The sequence below is a fragment of the Natrix helvetica genome (assembly GCF_964273705.1).
Source record: "Natrix helvetica genome assembly, chromosome: 1".
Taxonomy (NCBI): Eukaryota; Metazoa; Chordata; class Lepidosauria; order Squamata; family Natricidae; genus Natrix; species Natrix helvetica.
In genome coordinates this window covers 196,971,584-196,991,708 of record NC_138548.1, presented here as the reverse complement: position 1 = coordinate 196,991,708, position 20,125 = coordinate 196,971,584, and the positions used below count along the sequence as shown (strand labels likewise).

The following is a 20,125-nucleotide window of genomic DNA, read 5'->3' as shown; positions in this document are numbered from 1 at the left end:
TAATTAGCTGCTTTCCAGCTATGTACAGGTTCATTTCCCATCCACCCCAACACTTCCAGAGGACAAAGTTAGAGAAGTCTGATCACTGGGTTAGCTCCAAGTCATAAACCAGTGATGGCGAACCTATGGCACGTGTGCCACAGGTGGCACGCAGAGCCATTTGTCAGGGCACGCGAGGTGTTGCCCTGTCAGCTGGCCAGCGCGCATTTAAAGCCATTTTTCGCCCTGCCCAGGCTCCAGAGGCTTTATAGGAACCTGGGGAGGGCGAAAAGAGCCTCCCCCACCCATCTGAAGGCCCTCCGGAGGCTTCATGAGCTTCCCTGAAGCCTCCGGAGTGCAAAAAACTGGCTCTACGGGCAAACCGGAAGTTCAGGAATGGACTTCCAGTTTGCTCGGAGGGTTGTTTTGACTGGTCTGGAGGCTTCAGGGAAGCGTCCTGAAGGTTCCTCAAGCCTCCAGAGGGCTTCCGGGGGGGCGGGGGAGGCTCTTTTCACCCTCCCCAGGCTCCTATAAAGCCTCTGGAGCCTGGGGAGGGCAAAAAAGCATGCAGAAAATGGGGGGAGTGCCTATAGTGCATGCATACGCACTGGGGGGGGTCGTGCATTGCATTACGGGTGTGGCACACCCGCACACCAGCCCCTTGCACTCCCCCCACTTATGGCACGCGAGCCAAAAAAGGTTCGCCATCGCTGTCATAAACCATTGCTTGCAGAGGACAGCGGTTGAGTTCTTATACACCATATAAGGTGAATGGAACGGAATGATTTACGTCTTAAGTGTAATGTAAGCTCAACCAATTAGTCATCCAAAATTCTTACTTTAACAGCCAACCCATTCAGTCACCAGTCTCCAAGATACGTAAGCGACAGACACACTAAGCTCTCTTATCTTTGATTCGTGACTCACCTGGCCCGTAAGCTCTGGCTTTCTTGGGATTGAGCTTTGGTCTGAGAGGAGCACCTGGCTTTAGCTTGGCTTTAGGGAACTGAGAGAGGTATGTCATCACCGAGTGCTCATCCACGTTGGGATCTACAATTTCTTCTGGAGTGATCACCTACAGAGAATACAGAATTGCTGCAGAAATCCAACCCCAAGTATGTGCACCTCAAGGTGCAGCAGTTTATTTTGGATCAAATACAAAAATACACATCAGCAGCCCTATCAACATTATCCATTGTCACGCCCTGCTTTGCGCCGAGTTCTGCAGGGGACAGAATAAGTATTTTTTGCTTACCTGTGGGATGCCCAGCCAATCATCAGCTTGCTGCATAGCTTCACGAGCATTGTTGGCAGGTTTGCTAGCATCCCACGAATCCCAGTCAGGGCACAAGCCTGTTTTGAGAGAGGCCCCATGAGTTCATTAAATACAGACAGTAAAAATATTTTCCTACAGAGATTTTGAGCAGGGTGAATTATTTTATCTGCTCCTCTATTTTAGCAAACAGGCCATTTCCAATTCAGAAAGTTCACAGAAAGAAGAGCACAAGTCACATGATGTACTATATAAAAAAGGCATTTATTTATCATATTTATATGGCTGCCCATCTCACAAGAGCTGTAAATTATGCAAAGTAGCCAGCTAGCTACACATCCTACTAACTCTTAAGAACAGCAATAGCTGAACGCTGAGAAAAATACAGCATGTTACATTCATCTTGCTCAGAAGTAAAAAACAATGTTCCCTCTAAGGTGTGTGGCTGCGCAGCCGCGCACGTGGCAAGAAAACATTGCGCAGCAGTTTTCAACTGCCGCACAGTGATTTCTACTGCCACAGGCTCCAGAAGCTGGGGAGGTCCTTTGCAGGCAGCTAGAACTGGCCGCCCGCAAAGGACCTCCCCGGACAGTTGTGAAGCCCCAAAGCCCCCGCCGCTACAGGAATAACTGCTGCCACCTCCTCCTCCTCTAACAACACTGCCGGATTTGCCCCCCAGCGCTGCGGCTGAGGTGAAGCCGCCAAAGCTCCAGTCGGCATCCCCGCGCGTGTCAGCAGCGCCTCCCCCTCCGCTCGGAGCACCTGAGCTGAGCCCCAAGTCACCCCTGCCCCCTCCTCCTCCGCCGTGCTTTTGAGGAGCCATGAGGCTGCGGGAGCCAGTAGGAAGGCGGGGGGGGGGAGCAGGGGAAAAAAAACCTCATGGCTCCTCAAAAGCACGGCAGAGGAGGCGGCAGGGTAACGCGAGCCTGAGCTCAGGTGCTCTGAGCGGAGGGGGAGATGCCACTGCCACGGGTGGGGGCGCCAGTGGGAGCTTTGCCGGCTTCACCTCAGCCGCAGCGCCGGGCAGCAAATGTGGTGGTGCAGGAGGAGGAGGCAGCAGTTATTCTGGTGGCAGCAAGGGCTCGTTGGCATCTTCTGTGGCAGCCCTGCCCACGATGAAGAAACCAAAGATGGAGCAGATCCATGCAGATGACGTCGCTGCAACATGACTGGAGGAGGAATTCTGGGAGTTGAAGCCCACAAGTCTTCAAGCTGTCAGGTTTGAAGACCCCTGCGTTTTTTTTTTCCTAAAGGGTTACGGGTGCAAGGGTCTTGTAACTTGACAGCTTTAAGACTTGCGCACTTCAATGCCAGACTTCCTGAGCCAACATGACTGGAGGAGGAATTCTGGGAGTTGAAGTCCACAAGTTTTAAAGCTGTCACGTTTGAATACCCCTGGGGTTTTTTTTCTAATGGGTTAGGGGTGCAAGGGTCTTGTAACTTGACAGCTTTAAGACACTTCAATGCCAGAGTTCCTGAGCCAACATGACTGGAGGAGGAGTCTTAAAGCTGTCAGGTTTGAACACCCCTGGGGTTTTTTTTTTCTAAAGGGTTAGGGGTGGAAGGGTCTTGTAACTTGACAGCTTTAAGACTTGCATGCTTCAAATGCCAGAGTTTTTGAGCCAACATTTTGGTTGCTAAGCAGGAGCGTTGTTAAGTGATACTGATATTATATAACACTTTTAATTAAGCAGGTACCTTGAAGAAATGTAACTTTGAGTTTCAAATAATACTGATTTCGTTGTTGTCTTAGGTAACATCTGTGAAAAAAATTCAGGTGCTCAGGCATGAAAATGTGCCGCTCAAACACTATACTTTTCTGCTCACATTGAAAAAAAAATTAGAGGGAACATTGGTCAAAAATTGCATGAATTATTATATTCTGAGCTAAAATGTCTCTTGCCAGTGATTGGTTCCTATTCCTCCTTGAAAAGGAGATTTTAAATGATATTGGTCAATTCAGTCTTCCTCGTCCTAGGACTCTCCAAGAGGAGCACTGTTGCATCTCCCATCATCTCCAACATTCATTGCCAAACCAACTGTAGTTCAGGAAATGTGTCAGATGGGAAAAGCTCAACTTGTTAGCAGTTTTAGATATCAGTAGTACAATAAATACAGAAATGAGTGAAATAATATCTATGTACCGTCTTTCTCTGAAAATAAGACAGGGTCTTATTTTCATTTGACCCCCCCCCCCCAAAAAATAAGTGCTTGGCCTTATTTCCAGGGAGGTCTTAGCGGTGGCGAGCATGGTCACCTCATGGCTGCTGCTTGTGTTGCAATATTTTCAGGGGAGGGCTTATTTCAGCGCATGCACTCAAAAGCCCGATTGGGCTTATTATCCGGGGAGGTCTTATTTTCGGGAAAACCCAGGTAGACATCATTCATTTGCATTCCCCAAGCACCAAAAGAAGACAATACACCCTTCCCTACCTACCTGGGGCACAGCTGTCAACCAGAGCTCCAAGAGCCCGGCCACTCTGCCAATCCTTGCTGAAGTTTGTGATGGGCAATTGGGGCAGTTTGTTTTGGATCCAGCCTAGCAATCGCTGCTTGGGAGTTTGTTTCTTGGCTTCTTCATCATCTTCCTCATCCCACATGGGCATGGAGATGGAATAATGCAGGATCAAAGTCCAAATCAAGCCCAGAATCAGCTTCAGGTTCCCATCCACAATAGCTTTACTGTCTGAGAAATTCGGAAATACAGATCAGCATTCGCATCAGAAGAGATTCACCAACATTTCCACTTCTAGAGAATTAACCACAGAAAATCCCAGTCCCAACCATGATCCTGTTCTATTTCAAGAAAATCTTAATTTTTTTTCATTAAAGCTTCAGTTCCTGTTTAATAACAGAGTAAGAGAGAGAACAGTCCAGCCTCCCAGGTGTGGTGGGCTTCACAATTCTTCTTGTTTCCCCACCACCACCACCATAGAACGGCCACCTAAAAGCAGGTCCATAGTTTAAATTAAGCCATGTTTAATGAAATACATCTGGAAGATTCACACAACGTACTAAATCGTAGGTCATATTTACAAAACATAGTGGCTAGATTTTCACATCATCATATGCCCTATCCAAATGCCCTGGACAAACAGAGTAGTTGCACAGACAATTCACCTGCTCAGATGAAAGTCACTGTTACAAATATACATAGACCACATACACACAAGATTGCAGGCTGTAATTTTCTAGAATATTGGCGTGCTTGGGAACTTTTCCTATATGTTTGGTTTTGCAAATGGGATCAACCAAACTAGCAAGAACAAAGATCTTATTGTCATCTGTGACTTCATTATTATGTCTGATCCTCTAACCCAGTGATGGCGAACCCTTTTCGCCTCGGGTGCCAAAAGTATGCGCATGCACACTGTCGTGCATGCTTGCATCACCCCCATTACTTAATGCCCCCCGCGCCGTGCCCCCTGCGCATGTGCGCATGAATATACACACACACCGCTGCCCCGTGCATGCATGTATGGCTTTCTTGGAGTATGGGGAGGGCAAAAGCAGACTCCTCTCCCCCCCCTGCAGAAGGCCTCTGGAGGCTGGAAAATGCCCATTTTCTGACTTTCTGTTTGCCCGGTAGGTCTGCTTTTCGCCCTCCCCAGGCTCCAGAGGCTTTCTAGGAGCCTGGGGAGGGCGAAAAATAGCCCAACATACAAACCGGAAGTTCCAAAGGGGAACTTCAGGGAAGCCGGAAGCCTCCGGAGGGCGAAAAATGGCCAAATATCAGCTGGCCAACATGTCCCTGCGCGCTGGAGCTGACAAGAGCAACGCCTTGCTCCACGTGCCACCTGTGGCACATGTGCCATGTTCGCCATCACAGCTCTAACCAGAACTGATACACTGAGCTATAGTTTCCTTAGAGGATGCCCCAAACATTTGAGGAGACAACGTATAGATGAAGTAAAATGGCTACCAGGAATTGCTTAATAAAGCTATGCAAAGGAATGCAAGCATTTAAATATGCAACAAGTAAAATGAAACCTCAGTTTCTCCAGTAATGTGAGCTGGAGGACTGGAGAAAACACTAACTGGTTCTCATTGTGGTGAAAATCCAAGATCTTGAATGCCTTGTTTAACTCATTCAAGACCTTGGTTTTTCACCCTAATAATCCAAAAGATAAAAACCAACCTAGTGTCCCACAGATGTGCTAATGTTAGCTTAATCATTCTGGCTAGGAATGCTGAGATTTGAAATTTTCTGAAAACAGATAATTCAACTGCAAAGTAGAAATATACTGTACACTATAAATATACAGTACTTCTGATGTATACCGGTTTTTCTCAAAATTGGCAACTGTAAGACGTATGGACCTGAGCTCTGAGTCACTGCTTTATGTTGCCAAGGTTGAGAAACAATGGTGTATACACCATTCAGTACAGGAATATTTAAAAGAAGGGAAGAAGAAAAATTTAAGTTGGCTTCAATAATGAGATGGGTCTTTAGTAGACTCTTAAAATACCATAGCATAGAACTGTGATGGCAAACCTATGGCACATGTGCCACGGGTGGCACCCAGAGCCCTCTCTGTGGGCACCTGCACCGTCACCAGCTGCTCTTCTGATTTCCAATGCGTACATGTGCGCCAGCCAGCTGGACTTCATGGGCTCCAGAGCACCAGAAAATGGCCTGTGAACAGCCTGAAAAATGCCCCAAAACCAGGCCATTTTCGAGCCTTTTTTGAGCCGTTTTGGGGGCAATTTTCATGCCATTTTTGGTCGGAAAAATGACCTGAAAACAGCCCAAACAATGCCCCAAAACCAGGCATGCATATACCGGAAACCGGAAGACAGCTGGCTGGCGCGCGCATGCGCACCAGCCAGCTGGTCTTTGGGTTTCCGGTGCTCCCACACGCTCACATGCACGCATTGTCCCTGTTTGGGCACTCAGTGTCGAAAAGGTCCGCCATCACTGGCATAGAATATTGGGAACAGAACTTTCCAAAGAGAGATTGCATAATATTCACAGAATTGCATTTACCTGCATGCAGTTCCCAGGCTCTAGAACAGGAGTGGCAAATTTGTGTCATCAGGTGACATAGCGTGACTTTTTTTCCACTTCGCTAAACCGGGCATGGGTGTGGCCAGCATGTGACGCATCCGGCCCACAGGCTGCAAGTTTGACACCCCTGCTCTAGAACCTCCTCAGATAATGATTGGCCAGATCTTTATGACTGAAGGACTACCTGTCTTTCAAGTGACAGGGATGTTTTTATTTTATTTCCAGAAATTTTCAGAACACCCCTCCCCAATGTGGTGCTTTGCTGACCTGTTAGGGAAAGGTGTTTTAGAAGCAAAATTGTACTGCTTATTTATGGATGTCTATATGCAAAATAATAGTATAGGTAGCCCTTGACTTACAATCTTTCGTATGATGGCTGTTCAAAGTTAAAACGGTCTTGAAAATAGTAACTTATTACCACTTTTCACACTTGCAGCACCTGGAGTGTCACATGATCAAACTTCGGACGCTTGGTAATTGGCATGTATTTATGACATGCGATCTCTATTTGTAACTTTCTCAAACTCCCTTAACAACTGCCTCACCTAGGAATGGAGATTTTGAGCTCAACTGTGGTTGTAAGCTGAGGATCACCCCTGTACCATGGGGATGCATATTCTTTTCTCTTTTTTCTTTGTAAATCTCCATTTGGGGTTCTTCCAAATCTAATTAAATGACATAATGCATATACTGTATAGCAGGGGTGTCCAAACTTGGCAACTTTAAGACTTGTGGACTTCAACTCCCAGAATTCCCCAGCCAGCTGGCTGGCTGGGGGATTCTGGGAGTTGAAGTCCACAAGTCTTAAAGTTGCCAAGTTTGGACACCCCTGCTGTATAGAGTCCTTGCGTTAGTAATCGTAATGGGAGCCTGCCCATTATGGTTGTCATGATAGTCATAAAAATCACATTTTATGACCTTATATGCAGAAATCATGGCCATTAAGCAAATCACCAGTCATTTAAGCAAATCAATGGTTTATTATGGGTACAATTTTGCTGAAAACTGGAAGTAAATGCTGGAAAAACTGCCATAAAATATGGTCACGTGACCACAGGATACCGCAAATGGCTGTAAAGAGAACTGTGGTGGCGCAGTGGTGAGAGTGCAGTACTGCAGGCTACTTCTGCTGCCTGCCGTGTGCCTGCAATTTGGCAGCTGAAATCTCACCAGGTTCGAGGTTGATTCAGCTTTCCATCCTTCCCAGGTGGGTAAAATGAGGACCCAGGTTGTTAGGGGCAATCTACTGACTCTGTAAACCACTTAAGAGAGGGCAGTAAAGCACTGTGAAGCAGTATATAAGTCTTAGTGTTATTGTTATTGCTTAGTGTTATTGCTGTTGCCCAGAGCCTGAAGTGTGGTTATGTGATCATGGAGGAGGCCTGACTGTCGTAACTTTGAATCCGGGTCATAAGTACTCCCATCAGTAATCCATGTTTAACCACCATTTGCAGTTACAATGATAAGAGTAAATTTGTGACCAATCCTCACATTTACAACCTTCACAGGACTGTAATACAAAGGAGAGCTGAAGTAAGATAATAAGTACCATCCTTATTTCACTTAGTGACCATTTAGTTTAATGACCAAATTGACATTCCAATTTTTTGGTCACTAAATGATGACTACCTGTATACCATATTAATTTTCTGCCACACATTTTTATTCATAAAGAGCTACTTAGAGGGAGCATGTCTCATATCCTGATTCTGGAGTGCAAAGCAACAGCTACATCCTAGGTGCATGATGAAAGAAATTGCGCCTTAAGAGACAAAGCAAAAGAGATGGAACTGCTAAATTCATTTGGAAGGCTTGCACGATTTTTATTCTGGACTCAGAGGGGCACCGTAACTGTTTTTAAGCACGGCATGGAAAGAGGAAAGAGCTACCTCAGCACACCATTTTTCTTGATTGCTATCACTCACAGCCCTGATCTGGCAATGCAACACAAGCTTGAGGCTGCTGTTACTGGCAGATCTTAAGAGAAAGAACAGTAAATGGCCCCAAATCTGCAGAATTAAGTCATAAATCAGTGCGTTTATTTTTGTTGAATAAAATGCATACAGGGGAGACCTTCCCTATTCTCATTAAGCTTCCAAATTAATCATTTGCTGAGAGGGCTCGATTTTCATTTAGGCAACTCCCCAGTTTTGTTTTATGGTTTTTGAGGGAGTCACAGATCTCACATTCCACACGCATTCCATGAAGTACAAGGGGCCTGGACTTAGATCAAGCATATATATTCTTAGTTCATGAGACATAAATCTTACATAGTATCTACATATATATATGGTGTGGCAATAGTATTTGGGTCCAACATGAATAGTATTATACAACAGCAAGCCCAATCAGCAAGTACCCACTCAGAATACATTTTCCTTCATCTTCATCTAATAGTTTTTATGAATGAGCAGAATCACTGAGTTGGGGCAACTATACAAATTGAATAAATAACTAATAGCCCAGTCATTGATTAGGGATGGTTGGAATTTGCAGTGTGACATATCTTAAGGATGCTCATTGGGAAAGTATGGCCAAGGTCCACATAGAGGTTTCCAATTAAAAGCAGACTATCATGCCATCCTTATAAGGACCATTTCCAGCAGCAGAGTTATTCTGTTGAAGGAGTCTTGTGGCACCATAAAGTTTTAATGGATTCTGGATTTCTTCCCCTGTGTTCTCACAGAGTGCCTTGAACTAAAATCCAGCTAACTAGTGTAAAAACGTGTGTTTGTCTCTACAATTCACATATACCTGTAGACCATCTGGATCGTCAGAAACTATATGAGAATATACATAGCCCTCTCGTATCCTTCTTGAGAGAATGTGAATAAGCCCCTGACCAAACTGAACTTTCCCTTCCAGCCACCCCTACCCATGCAGCCTTATGTGCTGTTCAACAGGAAATCAGAGCTTGAGTATATTCGGAGAACACCCAGCACTAAGTCAAGTAAGCATTTAACAAAAGGCCAGGAGGACAGAGAAGACTCAGAAGTCAGCATGCAACGGAAAAGACAGTGAGATTTGCAAGCCCAACTTCACTTTCCCAAGTACAAATCCTCTGCAGGTGTAAAGTCCCAAGCATCTGATTCTGCCCTGCTCAGAAAAATGCTGGGATGGGAACCCCTTCTAAGAGGTCTCCAGGAGATGCATAGCCCACGGCTTTTAAGCTTTAATGACGACTTCTGCTGCAGATTCACACACTGGGCAGGGCTAAGCAACCCATGCCTTCTTCACTAATTTGGGGGAGGGGGACCAAATAGGAAGAAGGCAAGCGAAGAAACCGTCTCCCCACCCAGCACTGCACCGCCCACCCAGCCACACACACAACCCTGCGCAGGCTGCTCCAGCATTTTTTAGCCTTATATGGAATGGCCGGCAGGCAGCGGCTTCTCCATCCCAACAGGATCCTCCTTCCAGGGGGAGGGGAAAGAATAACCCTTCTGCAGGCTAGGTTCAGCCCCTCCCGTCTGGCTTGCTCCCCCTCCCCCCATCCTTCCTGCCTCCCAAAGAGGAGGAGGAAAGGGCTTCCTAGCCCACCCATCTGTGTGTCCAAATCCAAGGAGGAAGAACTGGAGCAAATGCAATAGCCAGTCTACATACATTAGTAAGGAAGGATGGAGGCCAATCCCGCCTGCCCATTCACTGCTTGCTTCCTTCCTTCCTTCCTATCCACCCTACCCACCAGCAGACAGGCGTGCATACGTGCACCCACATGTATACCAGACCTAAGCTTCACTTTTTACAGCCTGGAGACACACTTTTTGCCTCCACTTCTCAGCCACAGTGAGGTTGAGTCAGCGTCTGCAGTCCAGTGATTCAGTGCATCAAACTGCAGTACTCAACTTCCCTTAAGTCTCAGGGTAGAACTTTTAGCAGGACCAGGGCCAGTTAGAAATGTTTCCCACTAAGTATCCTAATTTGGGAGAAAAGATGGATTTTTCCTTCCCCCTCTCTATTCAAACTGAATACTACTTTAGAGCTGGTGCCCCTAACTTGTACTGTGTTGTGCAGTATGTAGAAAATTTACTACAACCGCTCTCTAGGATTGTTGGGCAAGCTCAAATGCAGATGCAAACGGTTTCAGAGTTGTCTACCAAGTATGTTCTTTCAAGAATGCTTTGTATATTTATCATAAGCCTGCCTTCAAATTGCAAGTTTCATTCTCACCCACCAGCAGCCAGTAGTTCAACCAGACATCCATGCAAGTCTAAGAATTGCCTGGTTTTGTTCCTCTTTATATCATTTCTTAAGAATTACAAATCAGTGTCTTTCAGAGCTAACCCCGTATTACTCAATTTCATGTTATTTGCAAAGTCAGGCTCTTAATCACACAGGGACTTTATCCCATTATTTTTAAAAACATAAAGTTAAAATATAGAAGGGAAAATGTTAGAAAAATAGGAAAAGGAACAGTACAAAGAAAAAATAACACAGAAATTATCCCAGGCTTGAGCAATTACCAAAAAAGGCATTTGACAACTCAACCTTTTTATCACTAGTGCTATATCCACACACCCAATTTCACCATGAACTTCAAAAATCTGTTAAGAGAGCCGCAAACTCTGGCCCAGGTTTGGTCTCATACAGAACTGAGATTGTGGACAGAGAATCACTGGATAGGTTATGGCAGTGTAGAATTGAGATTGTAGCAGTACAGCTATGCCATGTCAAGATAAGAGAAGCCCTATAAAATCAAGTTCTCTTCATGTGAGCCTCAGCCTGGCAAGATGCTATTTGTGCAATTTATGGGAAGCTCAAAGTTTCCTAGATACATTGTGGAGCCTCCCCCCCCCCCAAACTAGACACTACACCCGCTCTTGACTTAATTGCCTCCAGCTATGTTCAATTGTACTTCCTAACTACTAACTATGGACTTTGAAGATATGGGTGGTATAGCTCCATCACATTTCAGGTTAGGCTGCCGTAGACTAGAAATGGGGAAAAAATCTTCCAAATGTTATTGAATTTCCAGGCTTCCTAAACATTATGGTCACCGAAATGTGGCCCAAGTGCCCATGTAAAGCCACATTAAGCCCCTTCCTCTGTGTCATGGTGAAGTGGAGGCTCTATAGACCTTGCTCATCATTAACTCTAGATAAGGGTAATGTTTGATAAGAAAGTGTGATGTGTCAAGGGCACTTTCAGCAATCTTCCATATTTCTTTTATCAGAATAGATAGTAATCAAGGAGACCATCCTTGACCATGGAGTATAGACCTGGCTGACCCTCTTAACTTAAAAAAATGCTGGATACATAGAAGAAAGCACAACATATAGATAACAAACTTGTTTCTTGGAGAAACAGTCTATTCAAGGGCACCTATGTTAATAAGCTGCTTGTTAGCTCTTTTGTCCAACTAAGTTCAGAATCTGTACTTCTTCTACAGCCTGGGCCAGAGCAAAGCTGCTCATGACACACCTCCTCCACACTGCTGAACATGGGCACAGCCCAAACACTAAATGATCAATGAGCCAAACTTTGCCTCCTTTAAGTCCTTGGCAAAATTCAGCATCACCCAGAAACCAAGTCCAGCAGAAGGTAGAGAAAGTGTACCCACCTGCAGATGGCAGACAGAAACACACCCCTTTTTATATCAACTTTTACCTACAAGTTACCATAAACTAGTTTGCCCGCCCCATGTAACCTAGAAGTGCAGGACAAACAGGCACTCTGAGTGCAGTTTGGCCCCATTTCCTTCTCCATATAAGGTTTATAGGAAGTTGTCAGTAGTTTTAGGCATAGTCTCTCCCAGTGGCCCAGAGTAGTTGGGGATCTATTTTAAGCTACAGCTTCTAGCTTCTTTGATATGACAAGATAGGAAATCAGTAGCTTGCCAAATATTAGTGGGCGAAAGAGTCGTCATTCTTTCCCACACTAGCTAAGACTCAATGGAATTGCGGTCCAGCAGCATAGGATGGACCACAGGCTCCCACCCTGGAGTTAGGTCCAATGTTAAAGAAAGAAAGAAAAAAAACATGCTGCAAGCCAACTGGTTCCTTCCCTGGAATGCAGCCATGCCAATATTACAGGCTGAGATTCTATTGTGGCTGAAAGAGAGCAGCAAGCAGGCCTCGGAGGGCTGCATCGGGCCAAACTGGAGTACCGACCTGGTTGAAAAGACAAAGGCATTGCAGGTCCACAGAGTCTACTAAAGACCTTTCCAGAGGCTCCCAAGTGCAGCCTCCAAACTTAGTGGCTCAGGCACATCTTTTCTCCCCGACCCGCCCTTTCTCTGTGGCTGCAAGTTTCTAACTTTGTTCCCCCTCCCCACTCCACCACCACCCCGCCGTCTGGCAGGAGGGAAGATCAAAGGGAAAGGGGGGGCTGGAAAAGAAAAGAGGGGGCAGCGCAAGGGGAAACCGACCACGGTTCTGGAATCAAAAGCAGATGAAGCGTGGAACCCTCCCTCCCAAACCTCTCTCCGCCCCCCTCCAAGAAGTTAACGGGCCTTTCCCGAGCGGACAGAACCGAGGTGCGCCAGGCCAGAAAAGGTTAGAAACACACAGTGATGTATTATTATTAGACTGTCCGAGTTCCCAAAGCAAACGGAGGCCGGGCCGGGAACAGACTCATCACCTCCGGAGGTAACGAGGCCCCGGGGGTGGTGGGAAGGAAGGAGGCCGCCTTTAAAAAAAAACAGACAGAAACGGAGTCGGCCACTGCGCTCTCACCACGCCCAGATGCGCCGTCGTAACGCCAACCCCACCCTCCAACAGGCCCCGGCCGACCGAATCATTTCTCCAGAAAGCCGCAGCACCCAGTTTGCAAGCACTGCGTGTCCCCCCACCCGCTTTTCCAGTCTTCGCCGCACTTTTACTGGGAAAACTTTTTTCCGGATGTTTCCAAAGCCCCTTACACTGCAGCCACATTTATTCAGAGCCGGCCTCCATACTCCCCACCCGTGATACTTAACGCTCTCCCGGGCAAAACTCTTCCGCCCCGCCCACCTCAGGACTTACCGATAGAGACCAGCTTGATGTTCTCTCTCTCCAGGAACTCCAGCGCCACTGACACGTTCTCCAGCTGCATCTGCCGGAAGGTGGGACGCGTGTTGTATTTGCGTCCCATCTTTTTCTGGCTCAGCACTTCGAGCAGGGCAATGAGGCGCAGCCCGTCGCCCAAATCCGTCTGCAAGTTGGCGATGCGCTTGTTGACGCATTTCAGGTGCTCGTTGCACCAGCGCGTGAAGGTGTTCTGCTGGATTTTCTTCCAGGGCGCATCCTCCGCCAGGTCCTTCTCGGTGGCCGGCATCTCGGCAGCGACCTCCCCCTGGGCACCGCCGGCGCCTCCGCCACTGACTGCACCCGCTCCTGCGGCCTGATGGAGTCGCGCTTGAGACCCGCTCATTTTAACTGGGCTTGAGGGTGGGTGGGACCCCGGCGCTTGGGTGGGTTGGGTCCGGGTTTAAAGGCGCAGGATCCTGCAGATGGAAACACAAGAGGAGCGGGACATAATTAAGCCGGGCGGGGTCAGGCGAGATTTATAGGAGGGGGGGCGTGTGCTGGAAAGGTACAGCCCCCTCCTCGAACAAGTTACTGCCCCCAGGCAAGTAAAGACAAAGAGAAACAGGCTGGAAAGCTCATAAACCTAGAACTGCAAGGGGAGGCGCGCGGGGGTGGGGGGAGATTGTTATCTCGATATCGGATCACGCAGCAGCGTAAGAAAAAGCTGCAAGCGTCCGACTTGGGATGCAGAGAAAGTCGAAAGCAAAGATTTTTCCCCCAATCCTGCACGCCCTCACTTGGAAGTAAATTCTATGAAAATCAAGCGGGTACTTTTGTTAAACGTATCAGCCCTTTCCATGTTGTTATCTTCCCTATAGCGCCTTTAATTTCTAGCACGAATGACCACAGATCGCTCGGGATGGGGGATTTTGGAAGGCGCCCGATTGGGGAGGGCTATACGCTTCCACTCCCTCACCAAGTGGGCTGAAAAAGGAGTACAGTAAGAGGACCGAGTTACCGCTAAATTGTCGGCTGGCTGGCAATCTTGAACTGAACTTCTATATTCCAAGGCATTGTACCTCTGAACAGAATAAACTGGCCAACAAGGCACCATGGCCCTCTTCTTTGAGAACCCCCGAAAGCTGGCCTCTGGGGGGGGGGGGGAGCAGCAGCAAGAAGTTGGACGGGATAACTTAAAAGGTGTTCTGAAAACGAGTGGGCGGGACAGCCGGCTATAGTATAGATTAGGAAGACAATGCTGTAAAGTTTTGGGAGAAGCCGAACAAGCCCCTTCTGTAACATTAAGGTTTGTGGAGGTTTTTTTTTTGGGGGGGGGGCAAAGTATGCTGGGGTAGTGGGGGACGAGGAAGAGTGGCGGGAATTCCAGCCTGAGCCAGACAAGGTGACTCAACGAGCCAGACGCAATCCAGCCACCCCACCTTCACTTTTTCTTGCACTCTGGGAAACAACTGAAAGGGCAGGGGGAAAGAGGGTGGGAGGGGGCGGGATGGGGAAGGAATAGCAAATTTAGTCATCTTCCCCCACCCTTCAAATGATCCGGGGATTTTTGAAGGCCGGGAGATAGGGGGGAGGGGAAGGGAGAAGAGGGGGATCAAATACCAAGGAATATGGCAGAACAGTCTACCAGAAAAGCTTGTTCTATTGTTCAACTACGAAACAGAGATGAAACACAGCATCTGCGATCTGTGACCATGGTACATTGATACCCGAACTTGCCAGCTAGGGAGACAGGCTTGAAGCCAAGAGATTAAGCATTTAGGTGGGTTTGGGGCAGACCATTTCCTACCCCAAACCAAGAAAAGTGCTTGGAGGAACCCTTCTGTGCTACCGGTAGTGCCTCTCCCAAATTCCTATATACTAACTGACCAAATAGGAGCTACCTCATTTTTTCCTCACCAAACATGATTCCTGTCCCCACCTGTTTCCCCCCCCCCCAGCAATGAAAACCCAATTCAGGTGTGAGCTGAAGAATCTACCTGTCTCAGTCTGGCTGTGTGTCTCCTTCAGCTGAGTCGAATATACCTGAGTAAGAAGAAGTAGCTGTCTTTCTGCCTTGCCCTCCTCCCTCTTTCCACAAAACTGCAACAGGGCCAGTCTCGTCTTGTCATCACCACCCTTCTGGAGGCTTTCTCTCACTTAGACACACAAATGTATACAATTAATCTGCAAGCAGGCCGGAAGACTTGTGTAGCTAAGGGCAATGACTAAGGAACCTCTCGGAAGAAGTATCTGGTTTTGTTCAAAGCTCTAATTGTGCAACAGGGCGCCTCTGAATGTGTGCAGTCCTTTAAAGCACACACCCAGACATGCACAGATTAGGGCAGCCTGCACATGCTGATCCCCTGCAGATGTGATGAATGATCATCTCCTGCATTCTCAAAAATCAGGGCCAAAGGAATTCTGGTTATTGTAGTTTTAACACATTGAAGGTACCAACTTTTGAGAGGGGGGAACGACTGGATTAGAACATCCAAGCTGTAACAATGTCTTGATTTGCATGTACAGGCGCTATTGCTTGCAAAAAAAAAAAAAAACCTGCCGCTCTATTGCTAATGGTTGATGCCTGAGGCCCAGGCCTGTCCCTTATTTCTAGGCTGCCAAAGATTAAAGCTTTTCTGGTAGATTGTGTTCATGTTAATTTGTTGAACATATGGAGGGATTAGCATTTTCCACCAAAACATGTCTGAACCTGTGTCCACCAGAATGGAATGATGTTCTTTGGAGGACAAAGAAATGCCTAGGAGATACCAGCTTCAACTCAACATATTACTGATAGAATATTTCCAGAACTTTGGCAGGATTTTGACAGCCAACAAATTGTTAGTTGGCAAGAAAGTACAAGAACTCATTGTTGAATCAGCGAGATTTTTGAAGAAAGAATGAAGTGCTGCCCAGGAATGCCCTCTACTGGCATCTATTTGGTTCTTCTACTTATTCTTTATATAGTCATGATTCAGCAAAGCGGCTGCGTTGGGTTGATAGAAACCACACCCAACTCTGAGATGAGTTTCGGAATGTCTTAATTTTGGGTTGCAGCCTTGCCTTTCCCCATTTCATCCTGGCACTTCCTTTAAGTGAAAGGACTATATTGAAGGGTGGGTGGTGGGCAAAGCAAAGCACACAAATTAATATAGAAAAATCTTGATTCAATATAATCAGACACAAAAGTGAGACCTTCTAAAGTAGGAGTGAGACCTTGTAGCTTTCCAATTCTTCCAGATACTGGCTATATTAGCTGGAGTTGACAAAATAGGTTTATTTTAATCTAAGGCATCTAGAAGGCCACAAAGTCCCCATCTCTGCTCTAAACTTTGGATTATGGCATCTCTGCCATTAGAGATGTTACTCAGTGGAGTAACAGACACAGAAATAAGTGGTCACCCAGTGACATTTTTATAATTTTCAGATGTCTGGTTACTAGGAAAATAGACCCTGGCAAACTTTGCTCTACCTTCAATGCTAGACTGACAATCATTATTATTACTATCATCATCATCATCATCATCATGTATACACATATAGAATGTATACATATGAAACATATGAAGAACGGTTGCAGGAACTGGGTATGTCTAGTTTAATGAAAAGAAGGACTAGGGGAGACATGATAGCAGTCTTCCAATATCCCAGGGGTTGCCCCAAAGAAGAGGGAGTCAAACTATTTTCCAAGGCATCTGTGGGTAGAACAAGAAGCAATGGGTGGAAACTAATCAAGGAGAGAAGCAACTTAAAGCTAAGGAGAAATCTCCTGACAGTTAAAACAATTAATCAGTGGAACAACTTGCCTCCAGAAGTTGTAAATGCTCCAACACTGGAAATTTTTAGGAAGATGTTGGATAACCGTTTGTCTGAAGTGGTGTAGGGTTTCCTGCCTGAGGAGGGGGTTGGACTAGAAGACCTCCAAGATCCCTTCCAACTCTGTTATTCTATTCTATATGAAGTGATGCTAGGATTGAGGAAAAAAATTACAAAATACTGGGAATTGCAGATGAAGCTGAATGTTTATGGAAAAAGAAATCTGTTATTACACCAATCATGATTGGAAATCTCAGAATAATATCTAAATGACCCTTTCGATATCTGGAAATATTGAATTTATCAGAACTGAACATCCTAATTCTACAAAACGAATTCATCCTGCTCAGCTCTGCCTATATTCTTAGACGCTATCTTAATAATTCACTCTTAATTAAGTTTTCTTGAATTAAGTCTTCACCACTATTAGGCTGTCAATATAATTGTAGATTACCCACACAATAACTCAAGGCAGCAAACCAGTGGTGGGTTCCAGCAGCCGCTACTGCCGGTTCACTCAGGGATGTGCTGCGCAAACGTGAGTGAATATCTTTATGCATGCCTCCCCCCTCCCCCCTCCCAAAGGCCTGAGACATAAAACCCACACCCAGCAATGTCTTTGCAGACAATGACTCCAAATTCCACTGGTCTTTCATTACTATTTAGTGCTTACAGACCATATTTTAAGTAATCAAGTGTTAATGTTTTCACAGGATTGCAGTCTTGTAAGATACTATTATTCCTATCCTGCAACTATGTATGGAGATACGTGTTCGTGCATAAGATGGAAGTGACACTAAGGGAGGGGTGTCAAACTCATGGCCCACGGGCTGGATGTGGCACATGATGGCCACGCCTGCCCACCCACCTCCTTTAGTGAAGGGGAAAAAAGTTACGATACATCATGTGTTGACAATGTGACTCTGCGAGTTTGACACCCCTACACTAAAGTATTAGTGATTTGCTTGTTAGCTGTAGGTGAAACCTCAAATAATGCTTTACAACTTTCAGACGAGTAGACTTCAACTCCCAGAATTGGCTAACTGAAGAATTCTGGGAGATGAAGTCCACCTGTCTTAAAGTTGCTATGGTTGAGAAACCCTGGGTTAGCCAAACCTTTAGAAGTACTCTTTTATTGTGGCTTCTGCTTCTAGACACCACATTGGAATCACTCTCCTGCACTAAAGCAACTCATTTACTGACTTTGCATGCTCAGAGGCTACTCCTCTTGACACTAAGCAGCTGAAGAAGGTGAAGCAGGCTGTTTTGACACTCCAACTGGGGTTATACAAGCTGTGCATCTTGCTTTTCTAGGTGATAGTTCCTCCTCCTTACTCCAGCTACAGGTAGTCCTCGACTTACAACCACAATTGAGCCCAAAATTTCTGTTGTTAAAGTGAGACATTATACAACCATTTTACGACCTTGCTTGCCCCTTTTGTTAAGTGAATCTCTGCAGTTGTTAGGTTAGTAACATGGTTGTTAAGTGAATCTGGCTTGCCCATTGACTTTGCTTGAAGAGCTGTGGTGGCACAGTGGTTAGAATGCAGTACTGCAGGCTACTTCTGCTGACTGCCAGCTGCCTGCAATTTGGCAGTTCAAATCTCCCCAGGATCAAGGTTGACTCAGCCTTCCCTCCTTCCGAATTGGGTAAAATGAGGACCCAGATTGTTGGGGGAAATAGGCTGACTCGGTAAACCGCTCAGAGCATTGTGAAGCGGTACATAAGTCTTAAGTGCTATTGCTATTTTCATAAGTTTGCAAAAGGTGATCACATGACCCCAGGACACTGCAACCATCATGTAAGTCAGTTGTCAAGTGTTTGAATTTTGATCATGCGACTATGGGGATGCTGCAATGGCTGTAAGTGTGAAAAACAGTCATAGGTCACTTTTTTCAGTGCCATTATAACTTTGAGCATCACTAAATGAACTGTTGTAAGTAGAGGACCACCTGTATTGGAGTCAAGATGGCTCCAGAAAAGGAAGCGACACAGCTTCTCATAATATACTATTGCCCATTAAGAAATGCTGGTTGTAAATCAAAGATAAATATAAAGTAATTTTCTTGGTAAAATTATTGATAAGACACAATGCAGTACAACCAAATAACTGAATGTTTACCTCTGTTCAACAGTTAATCATACTATACCAACTATCAAAATATACTTGGGATAGGAGGTCATAGTCGCTAAAACCACTAGTTTAGCAAAGTAACAGAGGCTACAGTACTGGGGGGGGGGAGTCTTACATTTGGCAGGTCCCTTTTAACAGATTATAAGCCTGCTGCAAAAACATTATGATTATTATAGCACCTGGTTATAATGAGGGAGGTGGAATGAATATACATGCATCACACCAAAAGAAAAGCAAGTTTGTTTTCCTGTCTCCCACTATACAGATTCAAATGCTTTTTTCTGTTTATGAGAGACTGGGTGTATTATTGTGGGGCCAAATATTCTGTACAGCAGGGCAATACTGTAAAAATGTTCACACTTCCCTGAGTTCTTTGGGACTTACTGCCAAGTAAGCACATATTAAATGACAGGCTAAGTAACAGCATACACATAGCGCTTGCAGTTCAGTGGTGGGTTCCAGATCCTGTTCCAACCGGTATGGTTGGAACGGGCCTGGTGTCATCCACATGCAGCATGCGTCTTACCGCTTCTGTGAGCCTCCATGACGATCCAGCTGGTCAGTGGAGCATCGCGCAGGTGCTGTATGTGCCATGTGCATGCACGTGCGCAGAAGCGCCAAAGACTTAAAAGACCTGTAAGGAACTCAGGCAGGCGGATGGGCCCTCCGGAGGATCATATCGGAACGGTATCTGGTGCTCCGGGCAGGCTCCAGTACGCCCGTACCGGGGCGTACCACCTGCAACCCACCACCGTTGCAGTTGTGAATAGTTCAGATATGGTTAAAGAATTGTTCCTTCCAATCAATGTGGAAGTAATGATCCAATAAAGGAAAGATTCAATTTCTATACTGAATACACCTGAAACACCTATGTAGCCATTGCCATAAATGTGTACCATTCCCCATAGAGACTGCTACACAAATATATTGGATTAGGCAATTCCCCATGCACACAGTCATTTGTCTG

General features: G+C 45.9%; 1 protein-coding gene across 4 annotated transcripts in view; it reads right to left on the bottom strand.

Annotated features, from left to right (window-relative positions):
- FLNA (filamin A) overlaps positions 1 to 20,125 on the bottom strand; it is a 90,882-nt gene that overhangs the window by 63,603 nt on the left and 7,154 nt on the right. For all 4 annotated transcript variants that reach the window (XM_081948551.1, XM_081948553.1, XM_081948552.1 and 1 more), the window contains exons 2-5: positions 13,223 to 13,683; positions 3,690 to 3,938; positions 1,235 to 1,332; positions 907 to 1,054 (exon numbers count right to left, since the gene is read on the bottom strand). In XM_081948551.1, the coding sequence (XP_081804677.1) occupies positions 907 to 1,054; positions 1,235 to 1,332; positions 3,690 to 3,938; positions 13,223 to 13,610 (883 nt within the window). In that variant the 5' untranslated portion in view covers positions 13,611 to 13,683. The remainder of the gene's footprint in view (positions 1 to 906; positions 1,055 to 1,234; positions 1,333 to 3,689; positions 3,939 to 13,222; positions 13,684 to 20,125) is intronic.